Genomic DNA, 20,524 nt, shown 5'->3' with positions numbered 1-20,524 from the left:
TCACTCTAGGCATACAGCTTCACAGGTTCTCAAACACACTAGTCCTTTAAAACTCCTTGTTATTGTGTTGGTTTTCTTCCTCTTCCTACACTCTCACCCATTCCCTCCTTCATCCCATCTATCCTTCAACATCCAGTGCAAATGTCATTTTCCTCTGGTTCCCCAGGCAGTTATTTATTCCCTCCACTGTGAGCTTTGCTCATCTCTCTCTGACATACTACCACAGTCTATAGCATTACAGTTTACCTATTTATGAATTTGTCTCTCCACAAGTTCAGGGTTTATCAACCTCAGACACATTGGAGCTGAGGTCAATAGCAGAGAAACAGTGGAATTAGTTTGCGGAAAATCACACACATCCTATCTTAGCCATGCTATGTTATCTATGCGATACTTGCCCCTACATAAACTACATCTGATTTTCCCACAGAAATTCATTACGTGAAGATCAAGTCACACATGTTACAATAGGGAATGTACCATAGAAATGATCAGCACCTGTTTTTGTGCCAGATATAGCACTCAAAATAATACCTGCTATCCTAACTTATTAACAGTTTTCTCTAAGTTTGGATAGTGAATTCCCTAAAACCTGACTACTCTTGAATCTTGAGACTTTATCCCTTAGGTGTGCATGAAGCTAAGTGCCTTTGAGGGCTATCTCATCTAAGGAAAGCAAGAATCAGGCTTTAAAAGTCTTAACAAAATACTAACTTTGCTGTCTACTAAAATGATATGCTGAACATATAAACCTTTACAATCAACAACTACTTACACTTAGATATCTGTTAAAAACCTCAATCTCCAATGCCGATATTCATCTCCTATTAAGAGCCTAAAACCAATTTATATTTGAGAAAAAAGGCTAAGAGCTATTCTAATACCAGTACATACCATTTATTAAGCTGTCACATTGGAAGAGTCAGTCATACTTGTTTTACATATATTTTCTTCACAGCAACACAATAATATAGCTATCACCTCCATTTTACAGATAAGGAAACTGACAGTAGCATTAAATAACAATTCCTAAAGTAATGTGTTCAGAATATGAATTCCAGATGTCTGCCCTTTACATTAAGTACAATCCACCTAGTGGTATGCTGGAGCCAGGTCACACTGACTCACAAGAGCTAACTGTTAAATTTTTAGGAACTGCACAAGCTGTAACTAAAAATTAAATTATAAAAACTAACAACTAAATAAGTAATATTAAAAACAACAGTACTAATTATTCAAAACTCACTTCCCAAATATTTTAGTATACTTTACTCTTGTGGTTAATAACATTTATTGTGTGTGTGTATTCCCACACTTCCCAACTCTGTATTCAGTGATACCATTTTAGTAGCTTGAAACTGACCATGATGGGAGGAGTATTTACACCAAAGAAACTGATAAATCCTACAAAGTATGGCTTTCTTTTTTTCTGAGTGGTTGTTAAACATATACCAGCAAACCATGGAGTCCATTCTTATTCTGAAATAAAAAGTTATTTCAATGCAACACACATGCTCAGACCCTACCCAGAAATTCTAATTCAGTAGATTAAGGATAAAGTACCTGCATGTGTATTTTGAAAAAGACCATTTCTCCTCCAAAAGGATTTTGATACATACCGCCAGCTGAGAACTACCATTTGAGATTTCTAAAACGGTTTTATGTATCATATCAGACATTAGAAAGCTACATACTTAAAACTGCATTACTTTAAGTCCCCAAAGATATCTTTACAAACTATAATATAAAACTGTGACACAGCTTTTTTTCAAGGATCAAAATAGCCAAAAGAAAGCTTCTATATATCTAAAATTATCAAAGCGGTTGCTGCTTATACAATTCAGTAACTTTCGTAAAAAGGCTATAATGAGCCAACTAGATATCCATATGCAAAAGAATGAGGTTGGACCCTTACCTCACACCATAAATAAAAATTAACTCAAAATGGATCAAAGATTTAAATGCAAGAGCTAAAGCTCTAAGATTCTTTGAAGAAAACATAGGCATAAATCTTTCTGACCTTGAATTAGACAACAGTTTCTTAAATGTGACACCAAAAGCACAACAAAAATATAGATAAACTGGATTTCATCAAATTAAAAACATTTGTTTTTTAAAGGACACCATCAAGAACATGAAAAGACAACCCACAGAATAGGAGAAAATTTTTGCAAATCATATATATAAGGGACTTGGATCCAAAATACATAAAGAATTCTTACAAATCAACAATAAAACGACAACCCAATCTAAAAATGGACAAAGGATCTGAATAGACATTTCTCCAAAGAACATATACAAATGGCCAATAAGCACACAAGAAGATGTTCAACATCACTAGCAATCAGGGAAATGCAAGTCAAAACTACAATGAGATTGCCGATAGGTATAATCAAAAAATTAGGTAACAGCAAATTTTGGCAAAGATGTGGAGTACTGGAAATCTCACACACTGATGTAAAGAACTTAAAATGGTGCAGCTGCTTTGGAAAACATCCTAGCAGTTCCTCAAAAGGTTAAACATAGTTACCACATGACTGAGCAATCTCACTCCCAGATATAAACTCAAGAGAAATAAAAACATATGGCCACACGACAACTTGTATACAAATGTTCATAGCAGCATTATTCATAAGAGCCAAAACATGGAAACAACCCCAACATCCATCGACTGATGCATGGATAAACAGAATGTGGTATCTCAATACAATGGAATATTATTTGGCAAAACAAGAAGTGAAATACTGATACATCCCTTAATCTTTCACAAACCTTGAAAACACTATGCTAAGTGAAAGAAGCTAGTGACAAAAAAACTCACATACTGTATGACTCCATTTATATAAATATCCAGAATAGGCAAATCTACAGTGACAGTAACTGGAATAGTGCTTGCCCAGGGCTGGTGGTCAACTGAGGGGCTAGGGAAATGACTACTAAAGGTTATGGGTATTCTTTCTGGGGTGATGAAACTGTTCTAAAATAGACTGTGGTGATGGATGCATGACTGAATATGTGAAAAGCTGCCCAAGTGTACACTTTAAATGGATGAACTGTATCTCAATAAATTCATTGCAAATGCACACACAAGAGCACGATAAATTTCTTAAAAAAAAAAAAAAAAGATCTGGGAAATTTCCATTCCTGACAAACATCTATGTTTTCTTTTAATCAATAAACGACATCATAAATTGTGCTTCTCTTTTGGTTTCACCACTTAATTCTGTGATCATATGTGCTTTCTAGTTCAGTTTCTGTCACCACCATGCCTTGCCTTCACTGTTTTAATTTAAAAGTGTTGTACTGCAAGGCACTTCAACCCTTCTTGGAAGCAGGCAGGAAACGATGGCTGGCTGAATTCTGAAAACGTAAGAATACATTTACATACTCATGATGTCCACCATGACACAGAAACCCTATGAAGTTCAGCTTGAGCTCTGCCAACCAGGTCCCTTCATTTTAACTACCACCAAGAACTAAAACGGTAAGAATTATGAATTTTTCCAGAGGACTTTTTCCCTCTAAATTACATTATCCATATAGAACACTGTAATGCAATATTACACATTTACCATATATTTAGCACACAAGATAATATTTAAAATAGAACATAAATAATAAATCACTACTGAAATTTAACTTTGTTTTGGGAAATTCATTCCTACCCTAACAGGTGAGGATGACTCCTCTGTATTTCGTTTCTGGGACTCAGTGTCCACATCTTGGCGCTTGTTCTTCATTCTTTCTCTAAGATCCCCTGTAGGTCTTTCTGGTGACCTTTGAACCAAAAAACAAAAACAAAACAAAAAACAAAACAAAACAACAAAAATCTATATTTATATAACATTTTATAAGAATATATTTAAAGAAATAACCTCACAAATCTCAATATAGTTTTTCTACTATCCATGGCTACTAAAGTTCAGAAAAACAATTAATAAATTTCAGCTTATATATTAATATATAAAAAAAATATAAGCATCACTTACAAGTTTTCTCCCAATACCAATCAAAATGCATACACTAAAACTCCATGGGGTGGCAGGTACTGGTGATATTAATAAGAAACTATAGGTGAGCTGAGAGAAAGGAATTTGTAATTAATAGCTTAATTTGTTTTCCTATGAATCACATAAATATATTACTTATATTTGAAAGCAAAAAGTAGGAAGGTAAAGTTTTAAACCACAGCACTGCAAAATTAATCTAGAAACAACAGTATTATCATCTATACATGTATATGGTTGGATGCAACATCAACAACTGTGAAAATATTTTACGCATCTCAAGAATGAAAGCAAATACAGGAATTTTTAATGTTATTCTTACAATTCTTCTTAAATTTGAAATTATTTCAGAATAGAAAGTAGTTGAAAAATTCAAAGCAAGATTTTCAACAGTGAGTTTATACTCTGCTTTTATACTCTTGTTTTTAATTAAGGAAAAATATACATATTTATATTTAACACTGGTAAAGCTTCATAATTTATACTAGCAATTTGATAAATGGCTGTTCAATTATTTTCACACCATCACTAAGTGAGAAAAATAAAGCAGAGGTAGAAAACAAACTGCCTTTATAGACTATTCCTAGAGCACCATTAAAAGAGGGCAATAGTTGTTAAGGAATGATGTCCCTCTTTAGCCACCAAAAAAAAATGTGTATAATGTTTTTAAGATATAAACAAATTACAAAAATATTCACATCTATTTCAAGTAATAGCTGTTCAATCAAATCGAGTCCTTTATCAATCATTAATACAAATCACATGATTAGTGAAAAAATAATTTCAGTCAATTCACTTTAAAGGAGCTCATTAACATTTACATGCACATTTTATAGATCTATATTAAATGTTTTAACAGTTAAAGCTGAACTGGTAAATGGAACTTCTTATTAAGAACCAGCACTTAAATGCTTTAAATTATAATTATGATGCACATGTAAATTTTATGTGCCCTAGTTTCCTTTATATAATAAGACAGTTTATTATAAACTTGTTTCTATCCTAACAGTACCTAACAGAATGCTCTACATACAGTGAATGCTCAGTGACTTAAATGATTTGTGACTAAGTAAGCATTTCTGAAATACATTACTTTTCTTTCCATCTCTGAATCACACTATGAATTATATTTCTCTTCCTTACAAAAAAAAAGGGAAAATACACAAATACAAAGGAAGTTATTGGGGAAAAAATGCACAAAATAGCAAAATTATAACAAAAAATCCTTTATTCTAAATCTAGTAATGACACTACTTTTTTCCATTTTAGACAAATTTCTCTGCCCATTTTCCTCACAACCATCTCTTGTATAAAAATTTTGAGTATGTTAATGTCACAGATAAAGTAAAGCATGTATTAAAAGTACAGTAATAATATAAGAAAAACATTAAAATTATTGAAACAGTTTCTCCAGGTATGTGTTTGTTTATACAGGTATTAAACTTATAAAGACTAACTTTCTCACATTGACAGAAAGGACAGATGACAATCTAAATACAAATAAAACAGAGTACTCAGCATCACAAGTAACCTAAAAATGTACAACATTTAAGTGAACAGAAAGTCAGCTAATGTTAAGGTTTTGAATTTTAAGTTCTGTTAAACTTCAAAATCTATACACATACACAAAAATTCACCCAATTAAAAAGGAAATCTCCAAATGCTAATGTTCAGTTTTTACACTGTTGCTGAAGCCAACCCAATCAGCACATTCAATTTTAGGACTAGGTCAATCAGTTGTTTACCAATCAAGTTTAAACTGCTTTTGTGACAATTTAAACACCATAACAAAATCATCATGAGGGAGCCAAAAGAAAACTAAAAGATTTTTATTAGGAAAGTCTAATTTAGCCTTGCCTTTATTAAAGGAAAAATGATATTCTAAACAGGTAGTACATTTATCCACATATAAATACATACTTTCATTTACCTCAATATATTGTGATAAGAGATTTGGCAAATGCATTTTAACCTACAGAGCTTGCATTAGATTATCTTTTGTAATTAAGATTTGAATTTAGAACATCTTAAAAAGCTAAAGTTATGCTTATTTAAATTTTACTATTTTAAGAGTTGAAAGTAGTCTCTCCTTACTAAAAGCAAATCCATGAAATTCTGCCATCTTAAACAGCACTTTAATACATAATTGGGGGGCAGGGCACGAAAGTAAGCCATACATATATTACAAAAACAAATTTTTGAGGAAATTAATTTTAAAGCAAACATCTTTATTAATCTTGAAATTAAAAACTAAAAAATCCTGTAGACATTTGCTATTGATAAGACTACCACCAAAATAGAAAATCTGACCAAACATATGGTAGTATTTCAGATTTTTATACTAGATAAATTACAAAAGCCATCTTCTAATAGTATATGAATAATTCAAAGTTCTCAATTTACCTTCTATAATTGCTGCTATAACCTTTACCACGGGGTGAAGGGCCATGTACGAATCTACATGTGTTTCCATAGAGGCAGTTGCCAGTCTTCAGCCAGTTACGGCACTGTGTCTAAGAGACAGATATTACTATGTAAATTTCATATTTAGTCATATTTATTTCTGGAAAAAAAAGATGCTAGTGGGACAAAATTTAAATAAATGCTATCAAAATTCCAACTAACCTGAGATATATTACTCCCCAAATAATAAAAACATCAAAAAAAAAAGCCCATAAACCCTAATGCCCATCTCACTCCTTTTTTATGAAACACACTTCTAAAAATTTACACACAATATTCCTACAATACAACAACCTATTCACTTTTGTGATATAAATAAGAAGTTGAAGAACAGGAATTCAAGAAAACCCCTGTGACTGTACTAGTGACAACTCACCTCTGCTGTACTGCCAGTGCTGGGTCCAAGCCTCTCAAATACACTGGGTCTTCGGGATGTGCTATCAGATATGGTCTTGGTATTTTCCACTGTGACCTTCCTTCTAATTTTTGACATTTTGTACTACTTTAACCAAAAAAGAGAGAGGCAAACTGTAAAATTCTTCAGTTTTAAATAACTGAGCCAATAACTTACAAGTAGATAAAATGGTAGATAAGATAACACTGCAAAATTACAGGGGATTTTTCTCAGAAGAAAAAAGTCATAGGAGAGGTCACAAGTAAACAGAGGTAAACAAACTATCTTCTAAGACATACCTTAGTGAATTTAGAACAATTCTGAATCTTTTGGCTAGAATTTTACCTCTTCTACAGAGTGAGTAAGATTCTACTCACACGGTTAAGTTTCCATAGTACATTCAATTTCAGAAAACACACTATAAAATGTTTAGTTTCTAAGTTCCTTATAAAAGTTGTTCCAAATTTAATAACTGTCTTTTAAAGAAAGTTGTGCTATCATTCTCCATCAACTAGTTAACGGTTAAAGAAAACTTTGCCAAAAATAAAATCAGGTAAGAATTTTAGTCAGAGTAGAAATTATGTTTTACACAGTTTAAGTGATAACATCAGCTATGTCCCAAAAATCAGCTTGGGAGAAAAATACTATTTAAATATTTTCTTTGTCTTACAGAAGCCAAAGAAGAACAGCATAATCAAGAAATTTATTTTGCAATAATACAAAAAACAAAACCCTCAATGTTGAAAAATGACCTTCTGTCAAAATATGACAGGCTGTAGAACGAGAAAAAGTGAAGGTGTTTTGATAATCTATACTGCATTGAATTGACATAAAAGTCAAAGGTGCTAAAAGAAATAAACAGGCTATTTACCATTATTATTAAAAAAGAAAGACGAATTATAAAAATATTTTACAAAAGTAAATAAAACATTAGAAACTAAAATATACGATCAGGTGATTCAACTAGAAATGAAAATATCACATAACAGCACTATGATATATGTTAGAAAACAATGTTAAATTCTAGACCTAGAATAATCTAGAGAGTACACTACTGTGGGAAGTGGGTAGGAACTGCCTAAGAGAAAGAAAAAGGAACTAAACCGTATCACACTTTATACACTAAATATTAGTTGAAATTTTGTTAGTAGTCAAAAGTTACTAGAATGAATGATGTCAATTAAAGAAGTAAAGGTTCCATTTGGTAAAGAACTGGTCTCTATAAAGTTCACAAATGCTCTTTAATGTGGTTTCAAAGTAAGGTCCTATCACTTAAAAGGAAATTAAATCATGGTAGTACAGAATCAAAACTTAAAACAAAAATTACAATGTTTGGTCCAGTTAGATACTTCTTGTCAAGTCACACTTTGAAAAGGTCCAAAGAATATGGACATTTGACAAATTAACAGGTAACGAACCAAAAGGAAAATATGATATGATACAATATGGTAGTTTTAAATTGGAAAAATGTATATTCTTATTTTCTAATATACAATGTAATCATTAATTACGATTACAATCAATTTTTAGTGATTCAAAAAAAGTAACTTTAAATTACAAATTTTTAAAAATTACAGAGTGTCACATAAGTGAACAAAAATTTGTGCAACATAAAATCACTTATGTATCAACTGTTCATCAAGTAAGGAACTATGAGGTCCACCCTCCACACCAGAGTGAGTATTGTAAGATAATCTTTGATTTAACTTTTCTTGAGCTCATTCTCAGCCCAAATGTGAATTTATAAAGGAAAAGTTGGTAAATTCCACATGTACATTTGACTTACTGAACATAAATAAAAGCCAAGGTAAGCAATAAGTGGAGCTGAGAAAGATCTAGAAAACATAGAGCTTTGATTAACTGAGAAAAACACTTTTTTATAATTTATAACTAAGATTCGATAAGAAGTAAACATGTAACAAAATGTAAGGAAAAAGTTAGAACAAAAACAAATTTTTAAAGTCTCATTATCTGTTACTATAAAAACATACAGGTGTACATTGAAATCCTCATTCATTAATTCAATTTTAAAAACATTTATTAATAAACTTAAAAATGAATGTGTTCTAAAAGTTTCTTATTAGTTTTTATTAGTTATCTACAACTTGGGAAACAGGCACACCATCCCACCACACTGCATCAAGACAAGTAACCCTAAGCTTATATTTTTTCCTTCCACTATCAGTAGAAATGGTCTGTCCCCAAAATGCCCTTACTCCCAACACACCCTCCCTCCTCCAAAAAAAATCAACAGTAGTGTTTTGCACAATTGGGGCAACAAGCTATTTATTATTATACTTGAAACACTGATCATATATTATCTCTTTCCTTGTCTTTCTGAGGGCTCCAGGTATTATTAACTCTACTGTTTCTCTTCCCCACCTATAACCTGTTGCTTGGATCAGCACTCCTCTCCTACTCTGACCTACTGTTGGAAAGCATGGTCTCACAGCTTCTCTCCCATCCTAGATCCCTAACATAAGCTTTGCAGACTTCAAAGGGTTTGGACTGCGACAGACAATCAAGTGAGGGCTAATGATCCAATCTTATCCCTTTTCTTGTATTCTTGACACCAAAAAAGTTCCTTCCAACAGAGACAAAGTAGCTTTTACAGGTGACATCAAGAACTACAAGATTCACCTACACAGTGATTATCCCAGGAGTTTTACTTCTGCTACTGTTGAGTCTTCCAACTTAGGGAAGAACAGCAATGAAGTAAAGATGTATTGTCCTCTTTTCTTAGAGTGTCCAACAGTGTCACACCTTGGCCTAAAATGACACTGAGTTTGAGGACCAGGTCTAGGTTACAAGGAGGTCCTAGACAGGAAAAAAAGAAGAAAGAAAAAAAACCCTGAGGCAAAAAAAGAAAAAGTAGAAATTGAACTTTTCTAATTGACAGAAACAGAAATTCTTCTGATCGTAGATCTAGGAACTTCCATCAGTAGTCAACAAATTATCTAAATATTATTATGAAACATTTATGATTTTTGCACAGATAAAATGCCTTATGCTTGCAAATACAAAATATAACATTTTAAATCCCATTTTTCTAAATATATACACATAACCTACAATACACCAGAAAAACATTTGCTCATATATATTAATTAATTTAAAACTGTTACCATCTAATATGATGATTAGAATTTTCACTCTAAAAATTTGGGCCCAAAGAGAAAGATAAACCACAAAAGAATAAAATGTAGATTTGAATGAGAGGAGGAAACCTTTTTCAACTAATATCTGAACAGGCTTCAATAAGAAGTAAATACTTCAAAATATATGAGAAAAATTAGAAACAATAAGAAAAAAATGTAAATATTAAAGTCTTCCCTATCTCAGAGACTTTGAAGGCTTTCCCTCAGTTTTCAATTTGTTCTTTAGTTTTAAGTAACCATCACACTCCCACTCACATTATCATGTCTTTCCCAAACACGAGCATTATTAGCAAAGCCAGAGTGACAGTGGTGAAAGCCTGTTGAGTTATTCTCCTATTTCTCCTCTCCATTTGTAGAGTAAATAAATATCAGAAGTTTTAATATTTTTTAACTGAAAAAGAAAATGAAGGGAACTCCCTGGCGGTCCAGCGGTTAGGACTCTGAGCTCTCACTGCCAAGGGCCCGGGTTCGATCCCTGGTCAGAGGAACTAAGATCCCACAAGCCGCGCGGCATAAAGAAAATAAAAAACATGGGACACAAAGTTTAAATCTATTAAGACACGACAAAAAGTCTTAATAAATGGGAAATGTCCTCCTTTCCCCGGAAACTTACAAATATCACAATGTACTCATAGCTTCATGCTATAAATATGACTGAGAAGGGAGAAACACAGGGGCCACTTTTTAAATTGTTTCTGAATCCTGATTACTAAAATCTTGTCAATAAAACATACTAGTTCTAGTATTCTCACTGCAATCCACAATTACGTCTTTTTGAGTTCTCATCTTCCGGTAGCATAAATGAAAGCATAAAACACTTTAATCTGGATAAGTAGCACCATAATATTAGGAAACTGTCAAATAACTAAGCAATTAAAGCTACATAATTACTGGTACTAACTGGTAAGAGGATAAATCTCTATCCACTGGCATCCTAAAATTAAAAGTGTTATATTAAAAATAAGACCTCTTCATATTTATATTTCTTAGTTTTGAAAGAAAAAGTTAAGTTTATTTGTTGCACAGTGTGAGAGAATTTTTTCTTAACATAATTTAAGAAAAAAAACTTTCTTGAACAATCTTGACGATTGCTTATATGTAGATAGACAAAAACAATTTCAAACTGAATTCAGAACAGATTCGTCAGCACTAAACTGACTACACAGGTATGAGGAAGGCAATATTGTAGCACTGTGCAGATAATACATTTTGTTAAAAGACTCTGCAGGGAGAATATCCCATGCTGGCAACTACTATAAAGTGAAGTAAACAGAACTGTAACAAACAAAACGACCAAAAAGAGAATAGAAGACACTTTATATATACCAATACCAGTTAACATTTCAACTGCTACTAAATATCTGCTGAAAAAGCTCCAACTCAACTGTATATGAAAAGCAGAGTGGGATTTGGGGGAGGTAGGAAAGACTAAAATTTACTGAAAACCAATTCTATAAATAAATGTTAAACAACTGCTTTCTATATGTAAATGTCAGTGCATATTACAATACAAATTAACACCGATAACTTATTAAATGTTTGATAACTTGTACAGAAAGTAAAATAGCATCCACCTGTGGGATTTTAGTTTTAATTTACAAATACGAAAATCAGATAAATTTGCATAACTTAAAATATGCAATCAATGTTCATTTCGAATCACCGATAGTTAGGAAGCGCTTAAGAGGCATGCACCTGAAAAAACTAGATCCTCACAGATCCCCACAGTAAAAGTCTTAGTTTCACAATACAACTATTTTTACAGACACAAATTGCTACATACCTGCACCTACATTCTTAGTCTCTTTTTGAAATTGTCATGTTATAATCGAAATATTTCATTAAATTCTAAATTATTCGAAAATCTAGAGATATGTCCACAAAACTGTCCAAAACATTGTCGCTTAGGTTCTAAAGTCAGTAATTTCAAACACTGCAGAACCAGACTCCGATAACCGGCACCACATAACATACGCATGGATTGTACTGCATAAGCATTTGGATTTACTGCAACAGTATTTTTGGCAAAACTTTGAAAACTTGAGGTGTGAAGATTTTTACAAACTTTTAAATTATTTCTTCAAAAAAACCCCAAAACCTTAAGAGGTTGCGTACGCCCATAATTTTCAAAGTAGTTCAAATTATCTGAAAACCTCGGAATATAACCGAATAGCTCGACACTACGCTCCACAAACAAGATCCTACCGATATCATTCACGTGGTATCGACTCTGAATAATTTTCCAGCCACATAAATTATTTTAAGCTATTTAGAAAGAGACAATGCCAAACATCAGAGCCTCTCCTTTCATTCCACCTTTCCGGGTTTCTGACAGATAGTTGCCAAAAGTAGCTACCTAGGGACTGTGAAGATAAAGTAGCACTCCTCAACTCCGAGGGCCTGCGTCGTAATCACTGCCGGGAAATAACCAAGACCAAATATAACCAAAAGTAAGATACCTTTCCCTAACGGGTCTGGAATGTGTAAAGAGGGAGCTTCTCAATCTAAGACCATACTCCGGCACCCTTCCATCTCATACCAATGCGAATACCGCGCAAGAGTTCCCAGGCTCACATCAAATGGTAGTGACCCAGCAAAGCCTCCAGTTTGAATCCACTTGCCCCCTTAGGCAAACTCGCCAGAATCAGAACCAGGGCGAGAAACCAGTCAGGAGCACAGGGACCTATTGCAGAGTTAAGGGTGGGATGCTCAAGGAGAGCTCAAAATTCCGGCGTGACCCAAGCAGGTATGGAGGACAAGCGGGGCCTCCCAATCCCGGACCCACCCAACGCCTTTCCCCCGGTACCCACGCCAATTCACGGAGTTCACACTTACCTCCTCGCCGAGCTCCTTTCGCAAGCGCAGTCCGGAGGCGGCACCGCCGCCGCCGCTCCAAGGAGCGGGGGAGGCGACTCTCTGTCCCCGCGCCTTGCCCCGGGAAGACGACAGCGAGAAGGAGGTGCGCGCGCGGCTCCCGGGAACCGGTCCTCGGCTACCGAGGGACTCCGGGATGGCTGGGGAGCGGAACCCGCCCGCCGCTTCGCCAGGGTCAAGCGAGCCTGGGACGTAGGAAAAAAAGGAACGAAGAGACTGGAGAGTAAGAAAAGACAAGGAAAACACTATCAGGCCGCTAGGAGGATCGCCTCAAAATGCCGCCGGAAGTCAAGAGTTCTTCCTATTCCTCTGTAGACCGAGGCAGCTTCCGGCTGCCAGATTAGTCGTCAGCGCGTATGCACCACCCCTTTGTGGACACGCCCTCTGGGCGTAACTTCGCCTCCTAGGCGTGCGGTCGAAATCAAAAAACCTGTGCCTAACGAGCTAGCCCTGGAGAAGAAACCGGGAACCCGGGAGAGATAATATACCCAATTAACAGTGAATTTAGGAAAAAGCGTTTTCTCCTTTTATTACGTAATTTCTTACAATAAACAGCTGTTGTGAATATGCAAAAGTGCCACGATTGTTGTCGAAGATAACTGCATTCATTCGCTCAACGTTTTTATTGAGCGGCTGGAGTGACAGGTGGTATTTGTCCTGTTTTTCACACTCCTCTGCTTTCTCGGCCATCGCCTATTACAGTGGAGCAAACGGAATGCACGGGTGTGTTTTTAAAGGCGTTAGCAGAAACTTACTGTATATTTGGAGCAGAAATCTTTAATGTACTTGTGACAGCCTTTCCTTTTCTTGTTCAGGATGCAATGCTCTGCATGAAAGTAGTTATTACAGTTGCTTGAGGTGTCTAGTCAAATGTCGCGAATCAAAGAAAAAAATCAGTACCTAGCCTCTCAAAAAAAAAAAAAAAAGGAAAAAGAAATGTGAACCCTTGTCTGCCTTAATTTTAAGGTAGCATTTATTTTGTTCTTTGACAAAACCAAGGAATGGGAAGACCTTTTATGAAAACTGATAAAAAGAAACTGGTACAAAGATTTGGTTTGGCTTGAATCAGTAAATTAAAATATGGGAACAGAGTGAAAAAATCAAGGGCATTAAACATTCTTGATGACATGCCAAGCTATTTTAGAGACAGCAGCGAAAGCTTCTGTACAAGTGGGTTTGATGTAACTCTCTGGCAGCAAGAATCCGTATCTGCCTGTATCTCGAAGTTCAATTGTAAATGAATATTTGATGCCCAAGTCATGGATCCAGTCATCCGAACCTCCAGGAGCTAGATCTACAAAAAGAAAAAAGAAATTACTTTTTGAAATACAGATGTTTCAAGTTAACTAACAAGATGGGATTTTTCCCCTAAAAATGAAAATAGCTTTGCTTTTTTCTGATTATTAAATAATCTAATTTTGTGGAAGAAAATAGAGATTGAAGGAAAGCAGGTTAAGGAAGAAAATGAAAATTACCCATATAACCCTACCAAGGAGTGATGGTCACCATTTATATTCTAGTGATTTCTTTTTCAGTGCATACTTTAACATAATTTTTTTCCTACATAAATAAGATTATTCTATACAAGCTATTCAGCAACATTCCTAAACATAATCTATCCTGGCTAGCTTTATGTATTAATGAGTTCAAATCTACCTTATCATTTTTTTTCTTTAATTTTTGGCTGCATTGGGTCTTCGTTGCTGCACGCGGGCTTTCTCTAGTTGCGGTGCGAGGGCTTCTCATTGCAGTGGCTTCTCTTGTTGCGGAGCATGGGCTCTAGGCATGGGAGCTTCAGTAGTTGTGGCACATGGTCTCAGTAGTTGTGGCGTTCGGGCTTAGTTGCTCCGTGGCATGTGGGATCTTCCCGGACCAGGGCTTGAACCCATAACCCCTGCATTGGCAGGTGGATTCTTGACCACTACACTACCAGGGAAGTCCTACCTTATCATTTTTAATGATCTCATAGCATTGCTCTGTAAAGCTGGATGTAATTAATTTTAATAATTATTTATTTGGAGAGCTTTAATTTTTTCTAATATAAACAACTTTACAATGAACATCCTTGTGTATACATAATTGCTTCTTTGTTTCTTTAGAATGTTTTCTCCCAGAAACAGATTTGCTAGTCTAAGGGTATGTACTTTTCACAGTTGTGCTGCATGTTGCCAAATAGCCTTCAAAAGAATTGAACTAATTTATACCTCCATTAGCAGGGTATGAATATGCCCATGCTCCATTCCCATACCATCCATGTGAATTATACATTTCTGGCAATTTTGTGGGTGAAAAATAATATCAAAATTGTCTTTATGTTTGATTATCAGTGAGTTGAACATTTTTTTGGTATATTTATTGACCATCTCTGTATTTTTATCAATTGTCTTTGCTCATTTTTCTTCTTGATTCATTTTATAGATTACCTATAAAAGCAGCATTAGTGTTATTAGCTCTGTGTAATATGTGGAGATTTTTTTTTCTTATTTGGTAATTTAGCCTTCTACTTGGTTTATGGCAGTGTTTTTATATTAAAATATTTTATGTATCTGGAATTTATTTTGGAGAAAGACATGTTAGTAATCTAATTACAATTTTTTTCTAAGTAACTCACCAGTTTTTCCAACCCTATTAATTGAACAATCTAACATTCTTTTTTTTTTTTTTTTTTTTTTTGCGGTACGCGGGCCTCTCAACTGTTGTGGCCTCTCCCGTTAGCGGAGCACAGGCTCCGGACGCGCAGGCTCAGCGGCCATGGCTCACAGGCCCAGCTGCTCCGCAGCATGTGGGATCTTCCCGGACCGGGGCACGAACCCATGTCCCCTGCATCGGCAGGCAGACTCCCAACCACTGCGCCACCAGGGAAGCCCAATCTAACATTCTTAACTGTTTGAAATGCCTTCTTTATGAGATACTAGATCTTATATATCTGAGTGTCTTTCTCTACTCAGTATTCCCTTCTATTGATGTCACTTCCAGGCTGAGTTCCTTTACATTGAACCTTCTTGTTTATCCATAATTGCTTCTTTGTGTCTTTATAATTAGTATAATTAAAACAAAAAAAAACCCTGCAACTAAGGCAGGTTTATAATGTGTTTTAATACTTGGTTGGAGCAAATTCTCTCTTATTAATCTTATTTTTCAGAATTTTACAAGCTCTTCTATCAAATGTATTCTTTCAAATGAAGTTCAAAGTCATTTAAGTGTTCATTGAGACTGCATTAAATATACAAACTAATTTAGAATGACTGGCACTTTTTTTGTATTGCTTTTCCACTCAAAAACATAGTGGGTTTCTCCTTTTATTTGTCTTCATTTATGTACACCAGTAAAGTTTTCTAGGTTTTTCATAGAGATCATATGGATTTGTGTGCACACATATATACATTTAACAATGAATCTATATATCTATGTATGTATCTATATGTACATGTCTGCATTTGTGTACATGTATATTGGGGGGGCAGTAGGATCTTTTTTCCATTTTACTTTCTTCCTGATTGTTTTTGGTATATAAGTAAGTTATAGATTCATATATATTTAGCTCATAGTCAGCCACCTTACTCAACTCTTTGTTACTAATATTTTTGTGTTTTCCAGGTAGACAATCATATAATATGCAAAGTGATCATTTTTCCTCCTTCCAATACCTGTACTTGAATTAATGACAAAGGTGTTTACTGAAGCACTGTTTATACTGAAGTATTGAAAAATATCCATCAACAGTGGATTAGTTGTTATTCATTCAGCAAATATTTCTGATAGCTATTATTAATATTTGGCATTTATTCTTCCAGTTTTTTTTATACTTACGTACATGCGCATGCGTGCGCACACACACACACACACACAGATTTGTATTGAATGAATGCATGCCTGGAGATGGAATGATTTCGTCAAAACAGGAAGTTGCTCTAGAAGCACCTCCAGCCCTGAGGCACTATGGTCATGCTTTGGGGAACAACAGGAGAGAGAAGATGGGAATCAAGAAAACTCTGAATTATGAAAGGAAGTTGTGACCCAGAGCAAGGACCTGGGTTGGCAAAGGCAGAGATAGACCAGTGACAGCAAGAGACAGAGATACCATGTGGACCAACCTGGCCTCAGTTTGTCCTGAGATAATTTGCGATGATTGAGGAGGAAGAGGAAGATTCTGGACTTTCTACTAATAGAGCCTTTGGTGCTCAAGTAATTTATTGAAAATAATATGGATGTGATTATTAATATGAATGTGTTTTTGTCCCCCTATAAATCATACCTGTTAAAGGAAACTCTGGGACTGGGAACATATTATCTCAAAGCCTTTTCACATGCCATTTCCTCTCCCTGTTTTTTTCCCACACCTTTGTTTGGCAGCCACTTACTGGGTAGGTCTCCCAGACATGTCACCTACCGAGGAAGACCTTCCCAGGCCACCTGAGCTAAGTTGCCTCTCTCTCAGGAAGTCATTTTCAAACCTATACACTTATATTATGTTGTTCACTTATCAATGGGATTACACTATATTTTACTATTTAATTGTTTACATCAGAGATTGCCGAACTTTTTCTGTAAAGGACCAGATAATTAATATTTTAGGCTTTGAGGGCCACATAGTCTATGTCAGAGCTACTCAACTCCACTGTCCTGAAAGCTGTATAGACAATATGCAAACGAATGAGTGTGGCTGTGTTTGAATAAAGCTTTATTTGTGGACACTGAAATTTGAATTTTACATAATTTTCGCATGTCACAAAATCTTATTCTTCTTTTGGTTTTCTTCAACCATTTAAGAAATGGAAAAACCATTCTTAGCTTACAGGCTATCCAAAAACAAGCAGTGGGCTGGATTTGGCCTATGGGCTATAGTTTGCTGACACCTTGTTACATGCTTATTTTCTGTTTCTCTTCTCCCATCTCCCCCTCCAGTTTCAAAAAGAGCAAAAGTGTCTGTTATCCCACTGTGGATACAAAGGAGTCCCTCAATAAATATCTCCCAGCAAAAATTAATTTAAAATATTTGTTAAGAGCTTGCCACATACATGTTCCCATCAGTGTGATACAAACAAAGGACATTCAACTGTAGTGTGCCATGAGCTATACTCTTGGACACAGGTTGCCACTAAAAAGCATCGAATGTAAATGTTATTCCTAGATTTGTACGGTGTTCAACCTGCACAACCTTACATGGTAGCCCTGGGCATCTTAAACATTCTTTTGACCCTTTATGACTTTTTCTGCTTCACTCAACTAGCGTGATACCAATTCTATAATCCCTACTCTATAGCACTGAGCATAATTTCTTAAGTATCATTTTGGTTTCTTTTTAGTATATTTATGTATTAATATAGCCTTGTTCAGTACTGTCATAGCTATTATGCTTCCAATTCTAACTTATAATCCAATTGTTTTACATGGGACCATGTTTAAAGATTCCACTTAGAAAAATTAAATCCACACAGAAAAACCAAACACAAATTTCTTTAGTACCTCACAGTCCCCTAAGATCTTAAGAAGAAATACTTACATAAACTTTCTGAACCACTGCCATGTGTATATCTGGTATTTTTATTAGTATTCTCAATAGCATGGACTGCTTCACTGGCCACTAGAGACTGAAATCAATAGGATATGGAATTTCAGTTAATGTACAGCTTTAAAACAAGACAGGTAGAAGTTTCTTAAAAAAACAAAAACCCAATCATATATTTATTCAATCAAACTGTATATATGAAGAAGTAGAGAGCAGAATGGTTGTTGCCAGGGGCTGGGGGTGGCTGAGGGAGGAGAACGTGGAGATGCTGGTCAAAGGATACAAACGTCTAGTTATAAGATGAGTAAGTTCTGAGGATCTAAAATACAGCCTGGTGACTATAGTTAACAATACTGTATTATATACTTGAAAGTTGCTAAGAGAGTAGATCTTAAGTGTTCTCACCACAAAAGAAGAAACTAATTATGTGAGGTGACGAACGTGTTAAATAACTTTATTGTGGTAATCATTTCACAATATATATGTGTATCAAATCGTCACATGGTACACCTTGTACTTACACAATGTTATAAGTCAATTATATATCAATAGAGCCGGGGTGTGGGGAGAATTGTATATATGAAAAATCTGCATTTATCCAAGAGATAAATTGAGAAGAATAAATTAACTTTTAAAAATGTTTTTCTCTTTACGGAACTCACAGTTGGGTGGCTTTAGACACAGTCTCTTCCAATATATTGAAATTTTATTTAAGTTGAAGAAAAAATAATTCTCATATGCCTTTTTTAGGAATTCATTTATTTTGTAAAACAAAGTATATGTAACAAAATTATACTGTAAAACAAAGTATAACTATATTTCAAAGGCAAACAACTACACAAAATTTTCACCAAACTTTAAACCCAGCTTCTCTAAACAATACACATATGTCAGCAATGTATGATTCCCTCCTCATCCTTCTCACAAACCCTATTTCCTTTTTGTGTAAAATGTCTAATACCTCCCAAAGGCTCATCAAATATAAAAGTTTATGTTCCTGGTGTGCTGCAGGATAGTAACCAAGTCCCCTGTTCCACTACTTTTGTTTCTAGCTTATGCAGATCTTTTCTGAAATTGGCCCTAGCATCATGGTATTCACTGTCTCTCCCTTGAAGGACCTGAGGAATATCAGTGGATATGATGTGTCATTCCTCTGCTCAAAACAAAACTTTTAATGGAACCCCCTGACCTACAGACTAAAATGTAAATTTATCCTGACATTCAGACCAGGTGACCTCTGCTTCACAGGCTGACCTCATCTACTTTCTGAGGAATCAACTTCCTTTTTTTGCCCCTACATTCCCCTGAACATACTTCCTGTGGGGAGAACCTTGGCCACAGATTAGAAAGTCTTCCCCTCTGGGTCCACTTAGAGAAATCCTATCTTTCAGTATCTGGCTGAAATTGTGCCTGTTCCTTCACTTCACTGGCACTTTATCGTTCCTTTTTCTTTACAGTATGTCACACCTTAATAGATTATAAGCCCTCGGGACAGGGACTTTATCCCCTCACTTATCTTCTGAATGAATTAATGAGGCCACCCCTAGCTATCCCAGTCAGAAGTGAGCTGTATCATCTGTGTCACTTACTTAGTAGTTACTATACCTTAGAGTACAGCTATCTGTAACAATTGCTAATGGCTGAGCTCCCTGACCATATCATAATCTCTTAAAGGGCAGGGTCCTACCTGATGCTTCTTTCAATGTCCAACACAGTATTTTACACATAATTACTCTCAACAAACACTTGTGATGACAGTAATCCAAAAATAATTCAAAACCACACTAAGTCTATTTCCAGATCATGATGAATATCCTCTCACTTCTTCAAAGATAACACCAATAAAGGAGCTTCCCTTAAAAGTTTTCCCTTGAGAGGAAAAAGGAATCATAACTATCAAGGATGTTTCTGTTCTAAATGAGTTATTCTTAGCAACTGCAAATAACTTTATATTTGTCATCAGGAATTGCTAGCCCCGAATGTGGCTATAGTTTACTCTGTTAAGAGAACCAGAGCAAAACAAGTCAATAAGAAACAAACCATTACATAAAGATCAGACCTTGGGCAAGAAGTGGAGTGTTGCCATAGCACTTCCATTGTCTAGAGAGCATCAGGGATG

At 35.1% G+C, this 20,524-nt stretch overlaps 2 protein-coding genes across 6 annotated transcripts in view; both read right to left on the bottom strand.

The window, feature by feature from the left end:
* The window catches only part of ZC3H13 (zinc finger CCCH-type containing 13), an 85,730-nt gene extending 72,538 nt beyond the window's left edge, over window positions 1-13,192 (bottom strand). For 4 of the 5 annotated variants that reach the window (XM_060079943.1, XM_060079945.1, XM_060079946.1 and 1 more), the window contains exons 1-4: window positions 12,858-13,192; window positions 6,847-6,972; window positions 6,411-6,520; window positions 3,666-3,777 (exon numbers count right to left, since the gene is read on the bottom strand). In XM_060079943.1, coding sequence (XP_059935926.1) covers window positions 3,666-3,777; window positions 6,411-6,520; window positions 6,847-6,963 — 339 coding nt within the window. In that variant the 5' untranslated portion in view covers window positions 6,964-6,972; window positions 12,858-13,192. The remainder of the gene's footprint in view (window positions 1-3,665; window positions 3,778-6,410; window positions 6,521-6,846; window positions 6,973-12,857) is intronic. The other variant, XM_060079944.1, reaches the window with a different exon arrangement.
* Window positions 13,193-13,878: 686 nt separating this feature from the next.
* Window positions 13,879-20,524, bottom strand: part of CPB2 (carboxypeptidase B2) — a 49,612-nt gene continuing 42,966 nt past the window's right edge. The window contains exons 10-11 of the mRNA XM_060079912.1: window positions 18,400-18,487; window positions 13,879-14,190 (exon numbers count right to left, since the gene is read on the bottom strand). Of these exons, the coding sequence (XP_059935895.1) occupies window positions 14,006-14,190; window positions 18,400-18,487 (273 nt within the window). The 3' untranslated portion in view covers window positions 13,879-14,005. The remainder of the gene's footprint in view (window positions 14,191-18,399; window positions 18,488-20,524) is intronic.

This window comes from Mesoplodon densirostris, chromosome 17 (assembly GCF_025265405.1).
Source record: "Mesoplodon densirostris isolate mMesDen1 chromosome 17, mMesDen1 primary haplotype, whole genome shotgun sequence".
Classification (NCBI taxonomy): domain Eukaryota; kingdom Metazoa; phylum Chordata; class Mammalia; order Artiodactyla; family Ziphiidae; genus Mesoplodon; species Mesoplodon densirostris.
Note: the sequence above shows the minus strand (reverse complement) of the source record. Positions and strands in the feature narration are given on the sequence as shown.